This window comes from Lemur catta, chromosome 25, assembly GCF_020740605.2.
Source record: "Lemur catta isolate mLemCat1 chromosome 25, mLemCat1.pri, whole genome shotgun sequence".
NCBI classification, from domain to species: Eukaryota; Metazoa; Chordata; class Mammalia; order Primates; family Lemuridae; genus Lemur; species Lemur catta.
The window spans coordinates 13,162,052-13,178,064 of record NC_059152.1 but is presented as its reverse complement, the minus strand read 5'-3'; the positions used below and the strand labels follow the sequence as shown (position 1 = coordinate 13,178,064).

At 44.8% G+C, this 16,013-nt stretch overlaps 1 protein-coding gene across 4 annotated transcripts in view; it reads left to right on the top strand.

Moving 5' to 3' along the window:
• Positions 1-16,013, top strand: part of URB2 (URB2 ribosome biogenesis homolog) — a 30,028-nt gene that overhangs the window by 12,618 nt on the left and 1,397 nt on the right. For 2 of the 4 annotated variants that reach the window (XM_045536960.1, XM_045536961.1), the window contains exons 5-9: positions 3,023-3,183; positions 3,687-3,797; positions 5,115-5,357; positions 8,903-8,990; positions 12,209-12,348. In XM_045536960.1, the coding sequence (XP_045392916.1) occupies positions 3,023-3,183; positions 3,687-3,797; positions 5,115-5,357; positions 8,903-8,990; positions 12,209-12,348 (743 nt within the window). Of the gene's footprint in view, positions 1-3,022; positions 3,184-3,686; positions 4,251-5,114; positions 5,358-8,902; positions 8,991-12,208; positions 12,349-16,013 lie in introns of those variants that run through there. The other 2 variants (XM_045536962.1, XR_006731280.1) reach the window with 2 other exon arrangements.

Genomic DNA, 16,013 nt, shown 5'->3' with positions numbered 1-16,013 from the left:
GTGTCTTTTAGCATGAAAAGTTGATCTCTGCAGTCCCTAGGTCAAAGGTTAATGGGCTACCATGCAGCCGTTAAAATGATAATTATGAAAACTGTTTTGCAATATCTACAAAATATTTATGTTAAGCAAAAAATGTACTATGTAAAATGTTAAATATGCCATGATTACAACTACATAGAAGTCCATTTGCTCAAGGCTTCTTGGGCATGACTCTGGGTAAAAAATAAAAAATTATTAATAAAAGCCAACGATATAAAATGTATATACATGTAGACAAGGGCTAGAAACACATGCAAAAATTAAAATAATCATTGTATTGAAGTGTTGTAATTATTGCTACTTTATATTTTAATAATAATAAAATACTTTGATTTAATTATACTTGCCATAAGCAGGGGATAGATTATAATATTTTTGGATATCCATTTAGAGCTAGGTAAGGTTTCCCTTTAAAAATGACTAAATTTAAATAATATAGAGAAAGATCATTAAGATTTGTTACCTTTCTTGGTGTATAAAAATAAAATATACTTTTATTCCCCTGAAAGGACACAAAGGGGTTTAACAGATGAGCTTTCTTCCCTGGTTCAAGATAGCACACACCACAGTGGCGTGGGTCTTTTCTTTTTCATTTTGGTGGTTATGAAGGCATTGGGGTTGGGCTTAGGACACTCTTGAGGTGAGGTCAGGGGTCGGTGAGCCACACCTGACCCTTGGCACACACACTGAGTCCTGTGATTCCCGGTGGAATAGCTGGGATAGGGTGGGGCCGCAGGCAAGCCTCAGACACGCGAGGGTTAAATGGGTTCTGGGAAGTACAGCCACCTGGTCTGCCTGGGCCAGTGCCAGAACTGAAGTGTCATGGCCCAAAGAATGCTGCTGTTGTCTCCCTCTCAGTGACCTCTCTGTCTCTGGCTTGATTGTGGATTAACTAAAAAGGCTTTGATATTATGTTGTTCTGTCTCATTCTGTCAGCGACTCTTTTAGGATATGGTGTTCGCCTTCTTACTGGGGGCTAAAATTGAGTCTTTTGTTAAGATGAGTCACCGTGTTCTAAAGGAACCTCCTAAGAAAGGTCAGCTGGTGGTCTGAAACCCTGGCCCCTCTGCCCCGTTGCTAAACAGAGTACCATGTCCCCCTTTTCCCCTCCTGCCCCGGTGGGTTGAGGCAGTCTTGAAGCCCTAACTGTATGTCCCTGGACGTCTGCTACCTCCAACCCCAGGGACAGAGCGCCTTGGTCACAGTGAGTTCAGGGTGGGGCAAGGTCAGCTTGCCACACCGTGCCCGCAGCCCATGGGCTTGGAGCTTGCTGTGTCCAGGCCTGACACACCTGAGCTGTTGGACTCTATCCAGAGAAGTGCCAGAGTGGTGAAGTGTTCTGGAAGAAATGCCAAGTGAGGAATGGCCCAAGGCTTTGGGCAGGGACAAGGAGTGTGAAGGGCGGGCACGCAGGTGAACCAGCCCTTGGTGGAGTTCCCTGTGTCCTCAGGGGTGGCTCAGAGGTAAAAGTGAGCTTTTACAGAGAATGGTTTCTGCCAGAACAGATTACCTCAATTCAGATACAGAGACCAACACTTTTAAAAGTGCTTCCTATGGCTATGGAATAGCATCCTTCTCTGGAGCTGAGTGGGGTGTTGGTTTGGCTTATCTAGTTAACTAAAGAGACATTCACACAAATCACAGAGTAGAGGCGGTGAGGTGCTAGAAAGTGAACCAGAACTACAGGACTGGGTTGAGAGGCTGCATGCAGGCTAAACTTGAGTGGCCTTCAAAAGGTAGCTAGGGCAGGTGGAGGTGGCAGAACCTTCCGTCTGGTGCACTCTGCCATGAGCTGTGTCCTTTTTTTATTTGCCAACCACAAGACTCGGTGCTGTTATGCCCATTTCACTGATGAGGGAATTGAGGCCCAGAAAGGTCATGAGTCCAGGGTCTTACAGCTTGTGGAAGACTCGGACTTAGAGCTTTATTTCAAAGCTTTTGGTCCTCCTGCCCCCATGCTGTAAGTAGTAAGCAAAGACGGGAAGTAGGGAGATACTCTGGCAATGTGGAACAATCTGCTGGGGCTGAGCTCCTGCTGGGAAGGTGAGCTGGAGTCAGGTGTTGAAGGGCCTGAATGCTCTCACATTGGGCTTTATCAGGAAACCAGGGGCCAGAGGACACTGAGGATGCTGGGAAGCAGCTGGGTGACTTCAGCGGAGAGTCCCAAGAAGTTTGGGGTTCTCTTGATCTTTTTGACATTCCCATCTGTTTAAAAATACCACCGCACTCCTGCACCTCTACTGATTTTATAAAAGAAATATAAGGAAAATAGAAAAAAATAATACACTTGACCCTTGAACGTGGGGTCAGGGTGTCAACACTCCTGCTTAGTCAAAAACCCACATGTAACTTTTGACTCCCCCAAAACTTCTAATAGCCTGCTGTTGACTGAAAACCTTACTGATAACGTAGCCAGTTGACACGTATTTTGTGTGTTATATGTGTTATATGCTGTATTTTTTATAATAAACTAAGCCCGAGAAAAGAAAATATTATTGAGGAAATAAGTTTAGTATTCATTAAGTAGGAGTGGATCATCATAAAGGTCTTCATCCTCATCATCTTCATGTTGAGAAGGCTGAGGAGGAGGAAGAAGGGGGAGGGATTGTCCTGCTGTCTCAGGGGTGGTGGAGGTGGAAGGAAATCCACGTATAAGCGCACCCTCGCTGTTCAAACCTGTTGTTCAAGAGTCAACTATACAAAGTCATAGTCACCTGTCTTGTGTGGTACAGATTTAACTGCTCCTAAGCATGGTCATCATGTGTGTTTGTGTGTGCACACACCGCGCACAGGTGCAGCTGTGTGTCTGAGAGAGGGAGTCACACACTAAATGTGTGCCCTGCTGGTATTACCGTGCCGCTAACGTCATGATGTTTACTAGTTGCATGACTGTATGCAGTTTCATCGTGTGGCTACTGTGTCATTTATTTCACTTGTCTGTTGTTTGTTACATTATAACAGTCTTGGATTCTTTTCTACACAGATCCTGAAATTCCCATTCAGGTAATGCAGGATATTGAGCCTCATTTGGGAGACTTGTTCACCCAAATGGTAGAGGTCGGGACGACGGAGGACTTCCGGCTGGTGATGCGGTGTATTCTCCAAGGACTAGACATCAGTAACGTGTGGAAAGCAGATCTGCAGGTGGGCAGCTTTCTTCCTCCCTTGCATGGCAGATGCAGAAACAATGTTCGCTCAGATGAGAAAACCTATGTGAGATGCAGTGTCACCCCTGAAACCCATCAAGGCAACAGAAATTCAAACTGATGGAGACCATAGGCAAAGGGGACCCTGCCTCAGGGAGCATGGCCTGGGGCGGCCTACGCTGCAGTGTAAAGAGGCTGCATTCTTCAAAGGTGACTTTTTCAAATTACACATGCATGATCTTTTTTTTTTTTTTTTGGGACAGAGTCTCATTCTGTTGCCCGGGCTAGAGTGAGTGCCGTGGCGTCAGCCTAGCTCACAGCAAGTGAGCTAACCCCAAGCTTAACCCCAGGTGGGCCTTGCCCGCCCGTGTTCCCGGTTCCGGAGCTCTCAAGGCCCCGCTCTGTCACCGCAGCCCTGGGGAGCAGGCGTCCTCCCCAGGGGGATTCTCCCTGTCAGGGAGTTGGCTGTCTCTGCTGCTAAAGTTTTCCCTTTTGGCTCAGGCCGTTTTGTCAGCTGTTATGTTGCTCAAGCTGCTGCTGAACTGCCCACTCAGCGGAGAGAAAGCCAGTCTGCTGTGGCTTGCGTGTCCCCAGATAATCACGGCACTGACGGTGAGTACCCTCTGGAGATGCGCGTTCCACCTCATCCCCTCTCTCTTCCCGTGAAGACAGAAGGCGGCCCTGCGGGCTCTGCCTCCGCGGGTTGTGTGCAGCGTGTGCGAGTCCGCTCCCCACGGGTGGCTGCCTGCAAGATGCCGGGTTCGTGTGTCCTGTCTGGACACGCTGGTGTCCACAGCAGACGCCGTGGAGAGGGTGGTGTCAGGGGACACTGGGAGCATTAGGGAGCATCAGACAGGCAGCGGCAAGAGGAACGTGGTGACAGGGACAGGCATTGTGGAGGCCTGTTTAGTCAGCTGAGATGAGGAGGAGTTCTGGGGCGTTCTCTGCCCCCACAGGACGTTGCGGTCTGTTCAGCGCGTTCCCGTATCTGTAGGGATCTGTGTGCGTGAGACCTGTGATACAGCAAGGGGAAAACGCTTTAGAGAATGGATAGTAACGTTGCAGGTAGGAGGCTATTGTCATAATCTTAAAATGTTAAATTTTGTGTCCAGTAATTGCGTGGCGTTTTATTTCCCTGGAACAGAAGCCTGATTCCGACTGGCGCTGTCTCAGTGATTCTGCCTCCAGGGATCCTGACCTGGGTGTGCTTGTGCCTGGGTGCAAAGGGGCAGTGTCTGTGTTGCTGCCGTCCTCAGCCGCAGCTCAGCTCTCGCTGCCTGAGAGCACTGCCTTGGAGCAGCGATTCCCAGGGCAGAGGGTCTGGCAGTAGCTGTGACCTTCTGTCCTGCTGTCAGTTTTGCTGATTTGTCACTTTCCTGAACCGTCCGCGGGAGTGGGTGCCGGTGTCGCCATCACCGAGTGTGTGTGGTGAGCACTGGGACCGGCGTGTGGGCTGCATGGGGTGGTCCCCTGTGCTGGTGACACCATGCAGACCTGCACTCCTAGGATCACAGGCTAGAGTCCAGTGAGGTCCATCTAAAGAGTGTAGCAAGGAGTCCGCAGGGCCGGAAACCTGGCCGGAAGGTGCGTGTGAGAGACTCCACCCGAAAGGCCTCGGAGCTCAGTGTCTGAGGAGGGGAGGGTCGCAGGCGAACTCTCCCAGGTTACGTAGGTGAGACTCGAGCCATCCCTCATGTGAGCCTGTTCTCGTTAGTTTCTAGAACAACAGTAGAACATCTTTAACTAGAGGTGGTTGGTAAGAAATTTAACAAATAATGTCCAACTGCCCGTTGACCGTGTCACTTCATTTTGGAGCATGGACATTCTTCTCTCAGTCACTCAAAGCTTTTTTGTGTTACTGTATTTTTGTGTTATTTTGGACAGTCACCTTTGCTTTTCCTTTCTCTTTTCTCCCATCTGCTGCTGTAGTTGCAAAACCGAGAGGCCTGTCAGGAGCAGCCCGTGCCCCTCCCCATGGTAGAGTCTTTCTTGGATGTCCTGGCTGCGCTGCTGCGGCAGGGGGAGGAGGCCATCGGCAACCCCCACCACGTCAGCCTGGCCTTCAGCATCCTGCTCACAGTCCCTCTGGACCACCTGAAGCCGGCGGAGTACGGACGCATCTTCCCCAGGATGCACAACGTGCTCTTCTCGATCCTGCAGTGCCACCCTAAGGTGAGAAGGGGGAAAGAGTGTCGTTCAGCTGCTGCTTTGTGAGTGGGGTAGTTTAAGCCTTTAGAAAAGCAGCAGTAAAACTCTCCTCTCACAGGATAATACAAATAATGATGTGCCAGGCAAATGTTTTAGTTCCAGTAATTTCAGGGCCACGTGGCTTCTTAAGCACAAAAATGCCTGACCTTCATGCTGGGCTGTTTGAGTGAGTTCATCTTTGTTGGATCTGACACTTTGAATAGTATCTGTATACTACAGGTTGAGTGTTTCTAATCTGAAATCCAAAATGCTCTAATATCCAAAACTTTTTTTTTTTCAACTCTACCCCAACCAGAGGCAAGAAAATCCAAAATTTTTTGAGCGTTGACATGCCACAGGTGGAAAACTCCACACCTGACCTCATGTGACAGGTTGCAGTCAAAACACAGTCAAAGCTTTGTTTCATGCACAAAATTATTGTATAAAACTACATTTGGGCTGTGTGTGTAAAGTGTATATGAAACATAAATGAATTTTGTGTTTAGACTTGTGTTCCCTCTCCAAGATATCTCATTATGTATATGCAAATATTCCAAAATCTGAAATCTAAAAACTTCTGGTCCCAACCCTTTTGGATAAGGGCTACTATACTATTTAAGGAAGCTCACTGGAAATTATTGTTTGCTGGCCACATATTTAAATAAGTCACTCACTTATATCTCTTGTTGGGTTTATAATTCAAATGGGTGTAGGGAGCGAAGCCTCTTGAATATACTGCCTTTTATGTTAAACTGAGACTGGGAATAAATGTCTCATGGAAAAGATTGCACTTCAGCTAATATTACTGAACATTTGCTATGTCTCACCCCCAGAGCAAGCCTGTGAAAGGAGGTAGTAATCCCAGTTACTGATGAATAACCAGGCTCAGCGCTGCTAAAGGATTTGACCAATGTCTCCTTAGCTGAGTCTAAAGCTTAGACTCAAGACTGTTGATATCTTTGACCAGCATTGTTTCCATGGTGCCACCACTGTACATGTGGCTGACAAGTAGGAACTCAGGATACACAGTCATGTGTTGCTTAATGACAGGAATATGTTCTGGGAAACGCATCGTTAGGCAATTTCGTCATTGTCCAAACATCAGAGTGTACTAACACCAACCTGGATGGTACAGTCTGCTATCCGCCTAGGCTATAGGGCGTAGCCTTGGCTACTGACCTGTACAGCTGGTTACTGTCCTGAATACCACAGGCAACTGTAACACAATGGTAAGTATCTGTATATCTACATGTAGAAAAGGTACAGTAAAAATACAGTGTTATAATAATCTCATGGGACCATTGTCATACATGCAGTCATTGACCAAAATGGCATTTTGTAGCGCATGACTGTATATCACATACACATGCACATTCAGATTTTTTTTTTTTTAAGTGTTTTGATGTTATAAGGATAGAGACCCTCCGGCAATGTAGTTTTTAAGAAAAATATTCTCTACCAAACTAAACACTAATGAAATTGGGCCTTGCTCTAAAGCCTTCCCCAGTTAACAATTGCCTTTGGTCCCACTTACATTGTTAGCATCTCTGTTATTAAATCTCTCTGTTGATGTTAGATTTTTATGTGACTGTACAATGTAAATACAATGCAAATTACAAACTAAAATTGCAGCTCTTGCAAAAGATGCAGGGTTTCATAAAGTTGATGAACGTCATTAGAAAGCTGCTGGATCTGTGCAATTCCATGCCTGTAAAAAAGGAAGGAAGGAGAAAGAAAAAGCAAGCAAGCTGCTGGAATCTCCTGCAAAACCGTTAACAAATGACCATTTAGTGGAATTAGATCGTTTAATGAGTAGAATTGACAAGGATAATGACATGTTACTGTAGTAAAGAATGATGCGACTCATCCTAGCGGCTCACTCTCATGAACTGCGTGTGGGCTTGAATGGGGACTCTGATGTGCAGTCAGTGTTGACCACGTGCATAGTAGGTCTGCATGTGCACAGCAAAAAGTCAGCACAGCCAGAAAATCCAGCAGAACCATCAGTAGCTGTTGCTTTTCTAAGCTCTTTACATGTTTTAACTTGTTTAATCCTTTTGACAGCTTATTATAATCCTCATTTTGTGGATGAGGAAACTGAGGCACACACACACCAGACAAAGGCTAGATCATTTGTTCAAGATCGCATGGGAGCCAGAGTGTGTGAACCCAGAGAGTCTGGCCCCAGATCCCTGTGCTTTTCATCAATATGACAGCAGAGGATTAAGAGAGGGTCCTTGGGGAATTGGATGAAGCTCTGGAATACTTTTGCAAAAATGTCCCATTTCTGAACATGCTGCAGATAATTTGACATGAAGGATATAGTATTTATTATGCTATCAAGAATTTTGTTGGACAGATTATACCAGAGAGAAAAATCATGACACTTGGTTTGCTGTTTATTCATTCCAAGAATTAGCGCAGCACAGTCCAGGAGGACGTTTAGCAGTGATGGGGGGGTCCAGCCCCGCAGCCACTGGCGACAGGTGTCGTGACTGCCTGAAGTATGGCCAGTGTGACTGGGAACTGAATACTTGATTTTATTTAATTCTAATTAATTTAAATATCAGTCTCGTGGGCTGATGGCAGCTCTATTGGACAGTGTCTGGTTGTGATTCCCACCTAAGGACAGTTGAGTATAAAAGAAGCATGTTTTGGCTGGGCACGGTAGCTCACGCCTGTAATCCTAGCACTCTGGGAGGCCGAGGTGGGCGGATCATTTGAGCTCAGGAGTTCGAGACCAACCTGAGCAAGAGTGAGACCCCTTCTCTACTAAAAAAAAAAAAAAAATTAATGAGCTGGACAACTTAAAAAAAATATATATATATATATATATGTAAAAATTTTAGCTGGGCATGGTGGCGCATGCCTGTAGTCCCAGCTACTCGGGAGGCTGAGGCAGGAGGATTGCTTGAGCCCAGGAGTTTGAGGTTGCTGTGAGCTAGGCTGACGCCACGGCACTCTAGCCTGGGCAACAGAGTGAGATGCTGTCTCAAAAAAAAAAAAAAACAACATGTTTTGTCATTTTAATCTCATTTTTCAAGATAAAGTCCCAAAGCAGACCTTTTCACCACTACTACTTGAGACGTTTTGGTCCCCATTTTAAGTGAATTTGCTTTATGTACTCTTTTTTTTTTTTAATACCAATTTTACTTGAGTAAGTTGGTCAGTATTATTCCTTTTATTATTTATTTCTACCCATTTCCAGAATGGATTAGCACCAGCTTAGAGTAAAAGGTATAGATTCAGCAAATTCTAAACCAGGATTGCCCCATAGATTCCGGAATTCACACAGTGTGGAATCCCTATCCCAAATGGTTAAACCAAGGGTTAAAAAGTCAAACGCCAAGTGGGTGAGCCGTGACAGCAGCATGTCCAGGGAAAAGGAGGTGGCCACAGCTGGGTGCCACCACTGTTTTGAGTGTCCTGATAGACAAGGCTAAGAAGGAAGCAGGTATGAGCTCCTTTAAAGTAGAAAAACTGAAAATAATCACTTACATACTTTTATATTCTTTTATCTATTATTACAGGTAATGCTGAAAGCCATCCCTTCTTTCTTGAACTCTTTTAACAGATTGGTGTTTTCAGTTATGCATGAAGGGCGACAGAAAGACAAAGGTAATTCAGAGTAACAATGCGGGTACACAGTTTCAAGTGTATTTATCATGTGGTATCACACTGGCTACATATGTTGCTAGAAACTACTCAGTTATGTTTAAATAAGAGAAATGTTCAGATCATAAAATGAATACTCAAAATAATTAAAAAAAAAATTTCAAACTGTCACATTTTGCCATATCTAAGATAGTGGATGCATCTAGCATCTCCTTCTTTTTCTGGGGGAAAAATGTCTAGATTTAAGAAATGTTTACTGAGCATATATATTATATAAAGGGGATATAAAAATGACTGCAGCCTCATTCCTGCCCTTAAGAAGTGCATAACTCAATGAGAGACAAAAATGAGCTGGCAGGATAGAGCTGTCTCATTTTATAAAGGTACGACCTCCTGCACTTTGCCTTTCCAGCCTCATCTCAGCAACGCTGTGTTGAGTGAAACAAACTGCCATATGGCAGTAGCACATATATGTGTACAATTCATTTTTCATCTTTGAACTTTGTTGATTCTTGCTGAACTAATTTGGGGGAAATTTTCTCACTATTTAAAAAATTATGGCCAAGCGTAGCGGCTCACGCCTTTAATCCTAGCACTCTGGGAGGCCGAGGCAGGAGGATTGCTTGAGCTCAGGAGTTCAAGACCAGCCTGGGCAAGAGCAAGACCCCATCTCTACTAAAAATAGAAAAATTAGCCAGGTGTGGTGGCATGCACGTGTAGTCCCAACTACTTGGGAGGCTGAGGCAGGAGGATCACTTGAGCCCAGGAGTTCGAGGTTGCAGTGAGCTTTGATGACGCCACTGCTCTCTATTCAAAGCAACAGAGCGAGACTCTGTCTAAAAAAAAATTTGCACATAAAATGTGACTTTCTATTTTACATTGCACTATCTTGAAATTGCATACCATGTACCAGCCCCATACCATGTAATATGCTAAGCATAAGGACAGGATGTCTGATCAGTTGCCCTGGGACCACAAAGGAGGGCGTTAAAACTCAACTTTGAGAGTATCGGAGACCATGTACAGTAGTTGTGGACCGACTAGAAGTATCTGAGTGGTGCTCAACTTCTCTTCTGCCAGTGTGGTTCAGACTGGCAGGTTTTAGCAGTAGCCTCTTAAGCAGTCAGCTTTTGAGAAAAGAGAAAGGGCAGAGTTAACACTGGGCTGTAGTTCTCAAATTGCTCTGCCTGCTGTTGGGATCAGTCAGTGGCATAGTTAGGTATTCCACTTCCTCCCCTGACTGGTGCAGAGCCCATGTCTGCTTGACATTGTGACTCTATTTTGGAGCAGCATCTGCAAACAAGTTACATCTCCCCTGCTAGCCCCAACTGGTCAGTGGTGGCTGCCTGCAGCTCTGTGTCGCCTCTCAGATCATGGCTGAGCTCAGCGAGGAAGAAACCGCACTCGGGCAGAGATTTCTGCCTGAACGGAAGGCCCCAGCCTGGGCCTTGCTGAGCAGTGGTGGAGTGCAGCCCGGCCACACTGCCACGGTCGCGTCCTTTGTCATGCATTCTGAGGAGGCAGGGGAGTGTGTGCCACACCTGCAGCTCTCGGCCACGTCCCTCTTAGCATGGCTCAGTCACCTCTGATCTGCCGAGACCTGTTCTCAGATCTGTTCATGGCTTAACCAAGTAGAATTTTAACTATTTCATTCTCTCTCTTTTTTTTTTTTTTTTTTTTTGAGATAAGAGTCTCACTCTGTCGCCTGGGCTAGAGGGCAGTGGCGTCATCATAGCTGACTGCAACCTCGAACTCCTGGGCTCAAGCAATCCTCCTGCCTCAGCCTCCTGAGTAGCTGGGACTATAGGCATGTGCCACCATGCCCGGCTAATTTTTTCTATTTTTAGTAGAAACAGGGCCTCACTCTTGCTCAGGCCAATCTCGAATTCCTGACCTCAAGCAGTCCTCCTGCTTTGCCTCAGCCTCCCAGCGTGCTAGGATTACAGGCACGAGCCACCGTACCTGACTTACTCTCTTCTTATTGGTATCTAATGTGCCATTTTTAATGAGCATACGTTAAATCTGTGGCTGAAATAACAGGTGCCAGTTATTTGTGTTGTAAACAGCATGTGCATGTTGAGCAGTCTAAAAAGAGAAGAAATAGTCTGTATTAGATAGTAAAGCATATCACCGAAGTATATTGCCTGTTGCAATGCCCCATGAATGTTAACAGTGTACATAATGTCATGAAATTATACTGATCTAACAAAATAGCATCCATAAAAGATCTTTGCACACTTATTCAAGGTCTTAAGAAACGATATTGTACATTCCAAAAATCTGCTTTATTTATGTGTATATAATGTATGTATAACAAACTGCATCTGTTTAAAGTATACAACTTAATGAGTTTTGACAGTTAAGCGTGGGTGTGAGGCCAACACCACAATCAAAATATAGAAGAACATTTCCAGCATCTCCAAATCTTCTTCTTGCGCCTTTGCAGTCCATTCCCCACTCTGGCCCTAGCCCTGCGGATCCAGAGATATGCTTTTTGTCACTGTGGATTCATGTGCATTTTCTAATGTACAAGTTTATAAAAATGGGCTTGCCATTGTGCTGTAGGAAAACAGGGAAGGCACTCTGGCATGTGTGGAACTTCCCCATTGGCTCTTACTCAAGCTGTGGGGACACACAGGCAATTAGAATTCCCGGGAGGAGTTTGTCAAGAGGGCCTGGATGGTCCTGGCACCATATGGTGGGAAGAACTAGGAGTCAGAAATAAATCTAGGAAGACAGGAGGAGATCTAATAATGCCAATTGAGTCATATCTATATGCCTATAAAAGGTACATACAAAATTTCTGAAACTTAAGGAGGCAAAGACATAATTAGGGCATCTTTTAAATCATATGATGTCAATAAACCATTTTTCCTTTAAGATAATTTTCCAAATTTTTTTTGTTTTATGTCTTATAGAAATCCATCTCCTTTTAAAATACAATAGCGATCCTAAATTTCATCCTAAAAATCTCGATTTCTATTCTAGTTAGACCCTTAAAAAAACCAAAGACTCGTGAGAATTTTAAGTGTTCTTTCCTTTGTTATATAGATAAATATTTAGATATATCTGTTTTTCCTTATTTTATCTGCAAAATAAGCCAATTATAGAGTCTGGAAAAAATGTAACATCTGAGATCATTTCCATGTATATTAAAATTATAAAAATGAGAAGGCACTGTTTTTGAACTAATGGGCTGGGACATGCTTTTGTCCCCGTAGGAAGCGCGGATGACCTGCCCGTGGTCCTCGAGTGTGCGCGCCTGGTTGAAAGGATGTACAGCCACATCGCCACCCGAGCCGAAGAGTTCACTGTGTTTTCCCCGTTTATGGTGGCCCAGTACGTGTCGGAGGTACAGAAGGTAAAATCGGGTTATATGTCTCTCACCAGGTGCTTTTGTTTATAGTCCCTAAGCAGAGTTCCTCAACCACAATGGCAAGCAGCGATTGGCTCTGAGTTCCCTGCTGTGGGGGGCTGCGCATTTTAAGGCGTTTCGCAGCATCCCTACGAGGTTATCGTGAGGACTGAATGAAGTGACACGCAGAGGGCTCAGCAGTGCCTCGTACATGGGAGGTGCTCGATGCTTGTTCTCTCTCGCTCTAGCACAAACCTTGGGACCTGTGTTCATTAGTCTCTTGAGTAATAGAACAGCGAGATGAAATGTTACCCAGATCCAGGAACAGGAGCTCTTATAGGACCAGGCTTAATGGAGACTAGAAAAAGGGCTTCTGGTCCCTGGGGCCCTGGGGTCCCCTCAGCAGCAGGAGTTCACGGATCTGTACTCTTGGGGGTTCTGTCAGTCACGTGACTCAGCTGCTCTCAGACACAGTAGCTGGCAAGGTGGAGACACAGGTAGATTTGTTCAGATAAATTAAGGAAAAACACGTTTGTCCAAATTAGTCTGATTTTTTTTTTGACTGAATGTTCTGGATAATACATTATTCAATAGTTATCTATGGAATGTTGATGTGCAAATTTTAAAATTCCATCAGACCCTGTGTGGCCCATGGTAAGTTTACTCCAGGACTACATTATAAATCTAGGTTGTATAAATCTTACTTTGTTTAAATTGACTGTAATAGGCTTAAGAAAAGTACAGTGTGGGTATCTGTCTATTTGTGTATGTGTAGATATACATTTATATTGTTTTCTGTATCTCTATAAAATACCCCCCCACACACTTTGTAAATCTTAGAAGAACAATAGTAAAATCACTGGTAAACTTGTTAGGGTAAAGATCTCAGCATTTCTCAAGGGGGGTTAGGCTGAATGGGCTTCCTGGAGCTATGTCAGCTTCCCTCCCTACTCCTGTTTCAGGTAAGTCTATAACTGCTAAATAATTCTCTACCTCACTGGCCTTGGTCACCGTGGCGGGTGAGGGAGTCGGGGCAGCCTGGCCATGTCAGCCCAGGGCCCGGGTCCTCGTCTGGTGAGAGCCTCACAGCGTGAGAAGATCCCTTCCAATCATGATATAGGTTTGTAATGTGGCTTCCCTGCAATTGTTTAGTGTTTCTGTAGAATCGTTGTTTCCCAAGCACTCAAGTCATTAATATGTAAGCTTTTGATGAAAGAAAAGCTGGCATTATTTTCTGTTTTAGTGAAGAATAAAATGAAACACAGTACTATCACTTTGCTAAGGGCCAAGAAGGGAAGCAGTAATTTGAACCCTTAAGTTACTAATGATTATTCTGAGATTTACATTATGAAGAGTCTGGTCTCATTATTTGTGTCTAATTTATGCTTATCAGTTATAGTTTTATTTTTAATCTTGAAAGTCAAAGGCCTTGGGAGTTATCTAAGGCCATGGCATCCCAGAATCCACTGGCAATGCAGTCTATGGTTTTATCTTTCATTTGTTTTTAAATTTAGTAATGAAGAAAATATTCCATATGCCTTAGAGGCTTCTGAGAGAGCCATAAATCTTTCTAGACCAGCAGGCTTAAGTTTAATTAAATGCTAGATAGCCAGTGCAGCTAAATGATCTCCTTTGCATTTCCCTCTTATTTCTGCCACGTGGGGTGTTGGTGGTAGGACCTGCTGGTAGTCAGGGCAGGTGACCTGGTAGGACAGTGCCAGGTTCCACAGGCCACTTGTCTTGCTTCCTCCCGGCAGTAACGAGTCCCAGTGGAAACACACAGGGAAATTATGGTGACTTATCTCTTTTACCCCCAGACCAAATTTACAACTGTCCTTTTACAGATGCTCCTTGATTTAGGGGCTACGTCCTAATAAGCCCATAGTGAGTTGAAAATAATAAGTCAAAAATGCATTTAATACCTGGATAAATCTATCATAAGTCAAAAAATTGTGAATCAAGCCATTGTTAAGTCAAGGTGCTCCTCACCTTACGCTGTTGATGTGTCCATTTTAAAGTCCACAATCTTAAGTTGAACCATCTTAAGTTGGGGACCATCTGTATGTTGATAGTTCAGAGTAAATAGTTTGTACTGCTCATTCTGTCTGAAGTCCTTTTAAGCTCCTTGGGGATATTTTCATTCATTGGCCAGTGTGATCTTAGTGTTGTAGAAATCAACTTTTTTCCTTGTTTTATAAATAAAATATCCGATGTGAAGTGGTTGTGTCGTCTTAATGCTCCTGGCCTTCCTTACTGCCCCCTAGAGCTCTTCGCTCGAGGCTGTTTGGCTGCGTTTTCACTGCTGAGATACCGTGTGAAGTCATAGTTGAGAGCATGCGCTCTGGACTTAGGCTGCACAGGTTTGGATCCCAGTGATGCCAGGTACTCGCTGTACCTGGGGAAGTCACTGAGCTTCTTTCTATGCCTCTGGAAGTAGAATTATTTGTTTATTAAGTGATGATTAAATGATTGAACAAGCAGTCCACTTACAAAGCCCTCACCCTACGAGCAAGATCCAGGATGACTTTGTGGTTTTATTTGTTCATTTTGTTTTGTCTTTTCTTTCCCTCCCCATTGCCTTGCCGTGAAGTTACAGGCAAGGCCTTTTACCTTCAGTCCTTGAGTGTGCCCATCATCTCTAAGGCGGTAAAATTGAAGATGATCACCTGTCAAACATTTTTGAACTGTCACATGAAAAGGACCATAACTTTGAAGAATAGCGACAGAAACAAATGGCCTATTTAGGAACTCACTTCCCACTGGATGCCTTTGTGAACCAGAGTTCTCCTAGTTAATTAAGTGTGTCCTCATTAGAAACTGTGTTTGCAGAGAGGTGTTGACTCTTTCAGGCCATCAGGGAAGTGACAAGGCATCAGCGAACCCTAGGCCCGGCAGCTGGAACCTTACCACTGCTGCGCTTAAGTGTGCTCCTCAGTGGTGTTAAATACATTCGTAATGTTGTGCGACCATCACCCTCATCCGTCCCCAGCATTCTTCATTACCACTGCTTTTTGCTTTCAACTCCTGGGGTCTTCCAACTCTGTTCAGCCCAAGTCCGGCTGCAACTTGAATAAATGCCAGGGGAGCCTGCTCCTCTAACCTTTTTGGTTAGATGCTCGCCTGAGTCTCTGCTCTGGAAGGTTGGGCCGAGCGTCAGGTGTAGGCAGGTGGGAGCTGGCCTGCCGCTCCTGCTGCCCCTGCCGCCGGTGTCAGATCTCAGCTTACCATGTACTTCGGGGAAGAAGTGCGGCCTTAGGCACAAGGACCAATTCAGCCATTCCCAGGCAGTTAGGAAGGGAGGGCATATTGTACTGCTGTTGACAGAAATGAGAAAAGTATCCATCAGTGATAGTCATTAATCATTTCTGCTCATGGGTGACATGATGTGACCCAATTACTAATGAGGCCGGTGGATGAGCTGTTTTGGTAGTGTCAGAGCCCGCCTGCTTGTTCTGGGGTGAGATGGGGTTGCAGTCTCATCTTTGTCCCACAGTTAGCATAGCTCCCAGGTGACTGACAGTGTGGAGGAATTTGACACATGGACAGATGATGCTACTGTAAGAGTTTTGAATTTAAAGAGCCCAGTTTTTTAATGCCCCTGGCAAATATGTGGGCATCATTTACCAGATAGCAAAGCCACCCTTGTGATTTTGTGGAGTTGTATTCCAGGT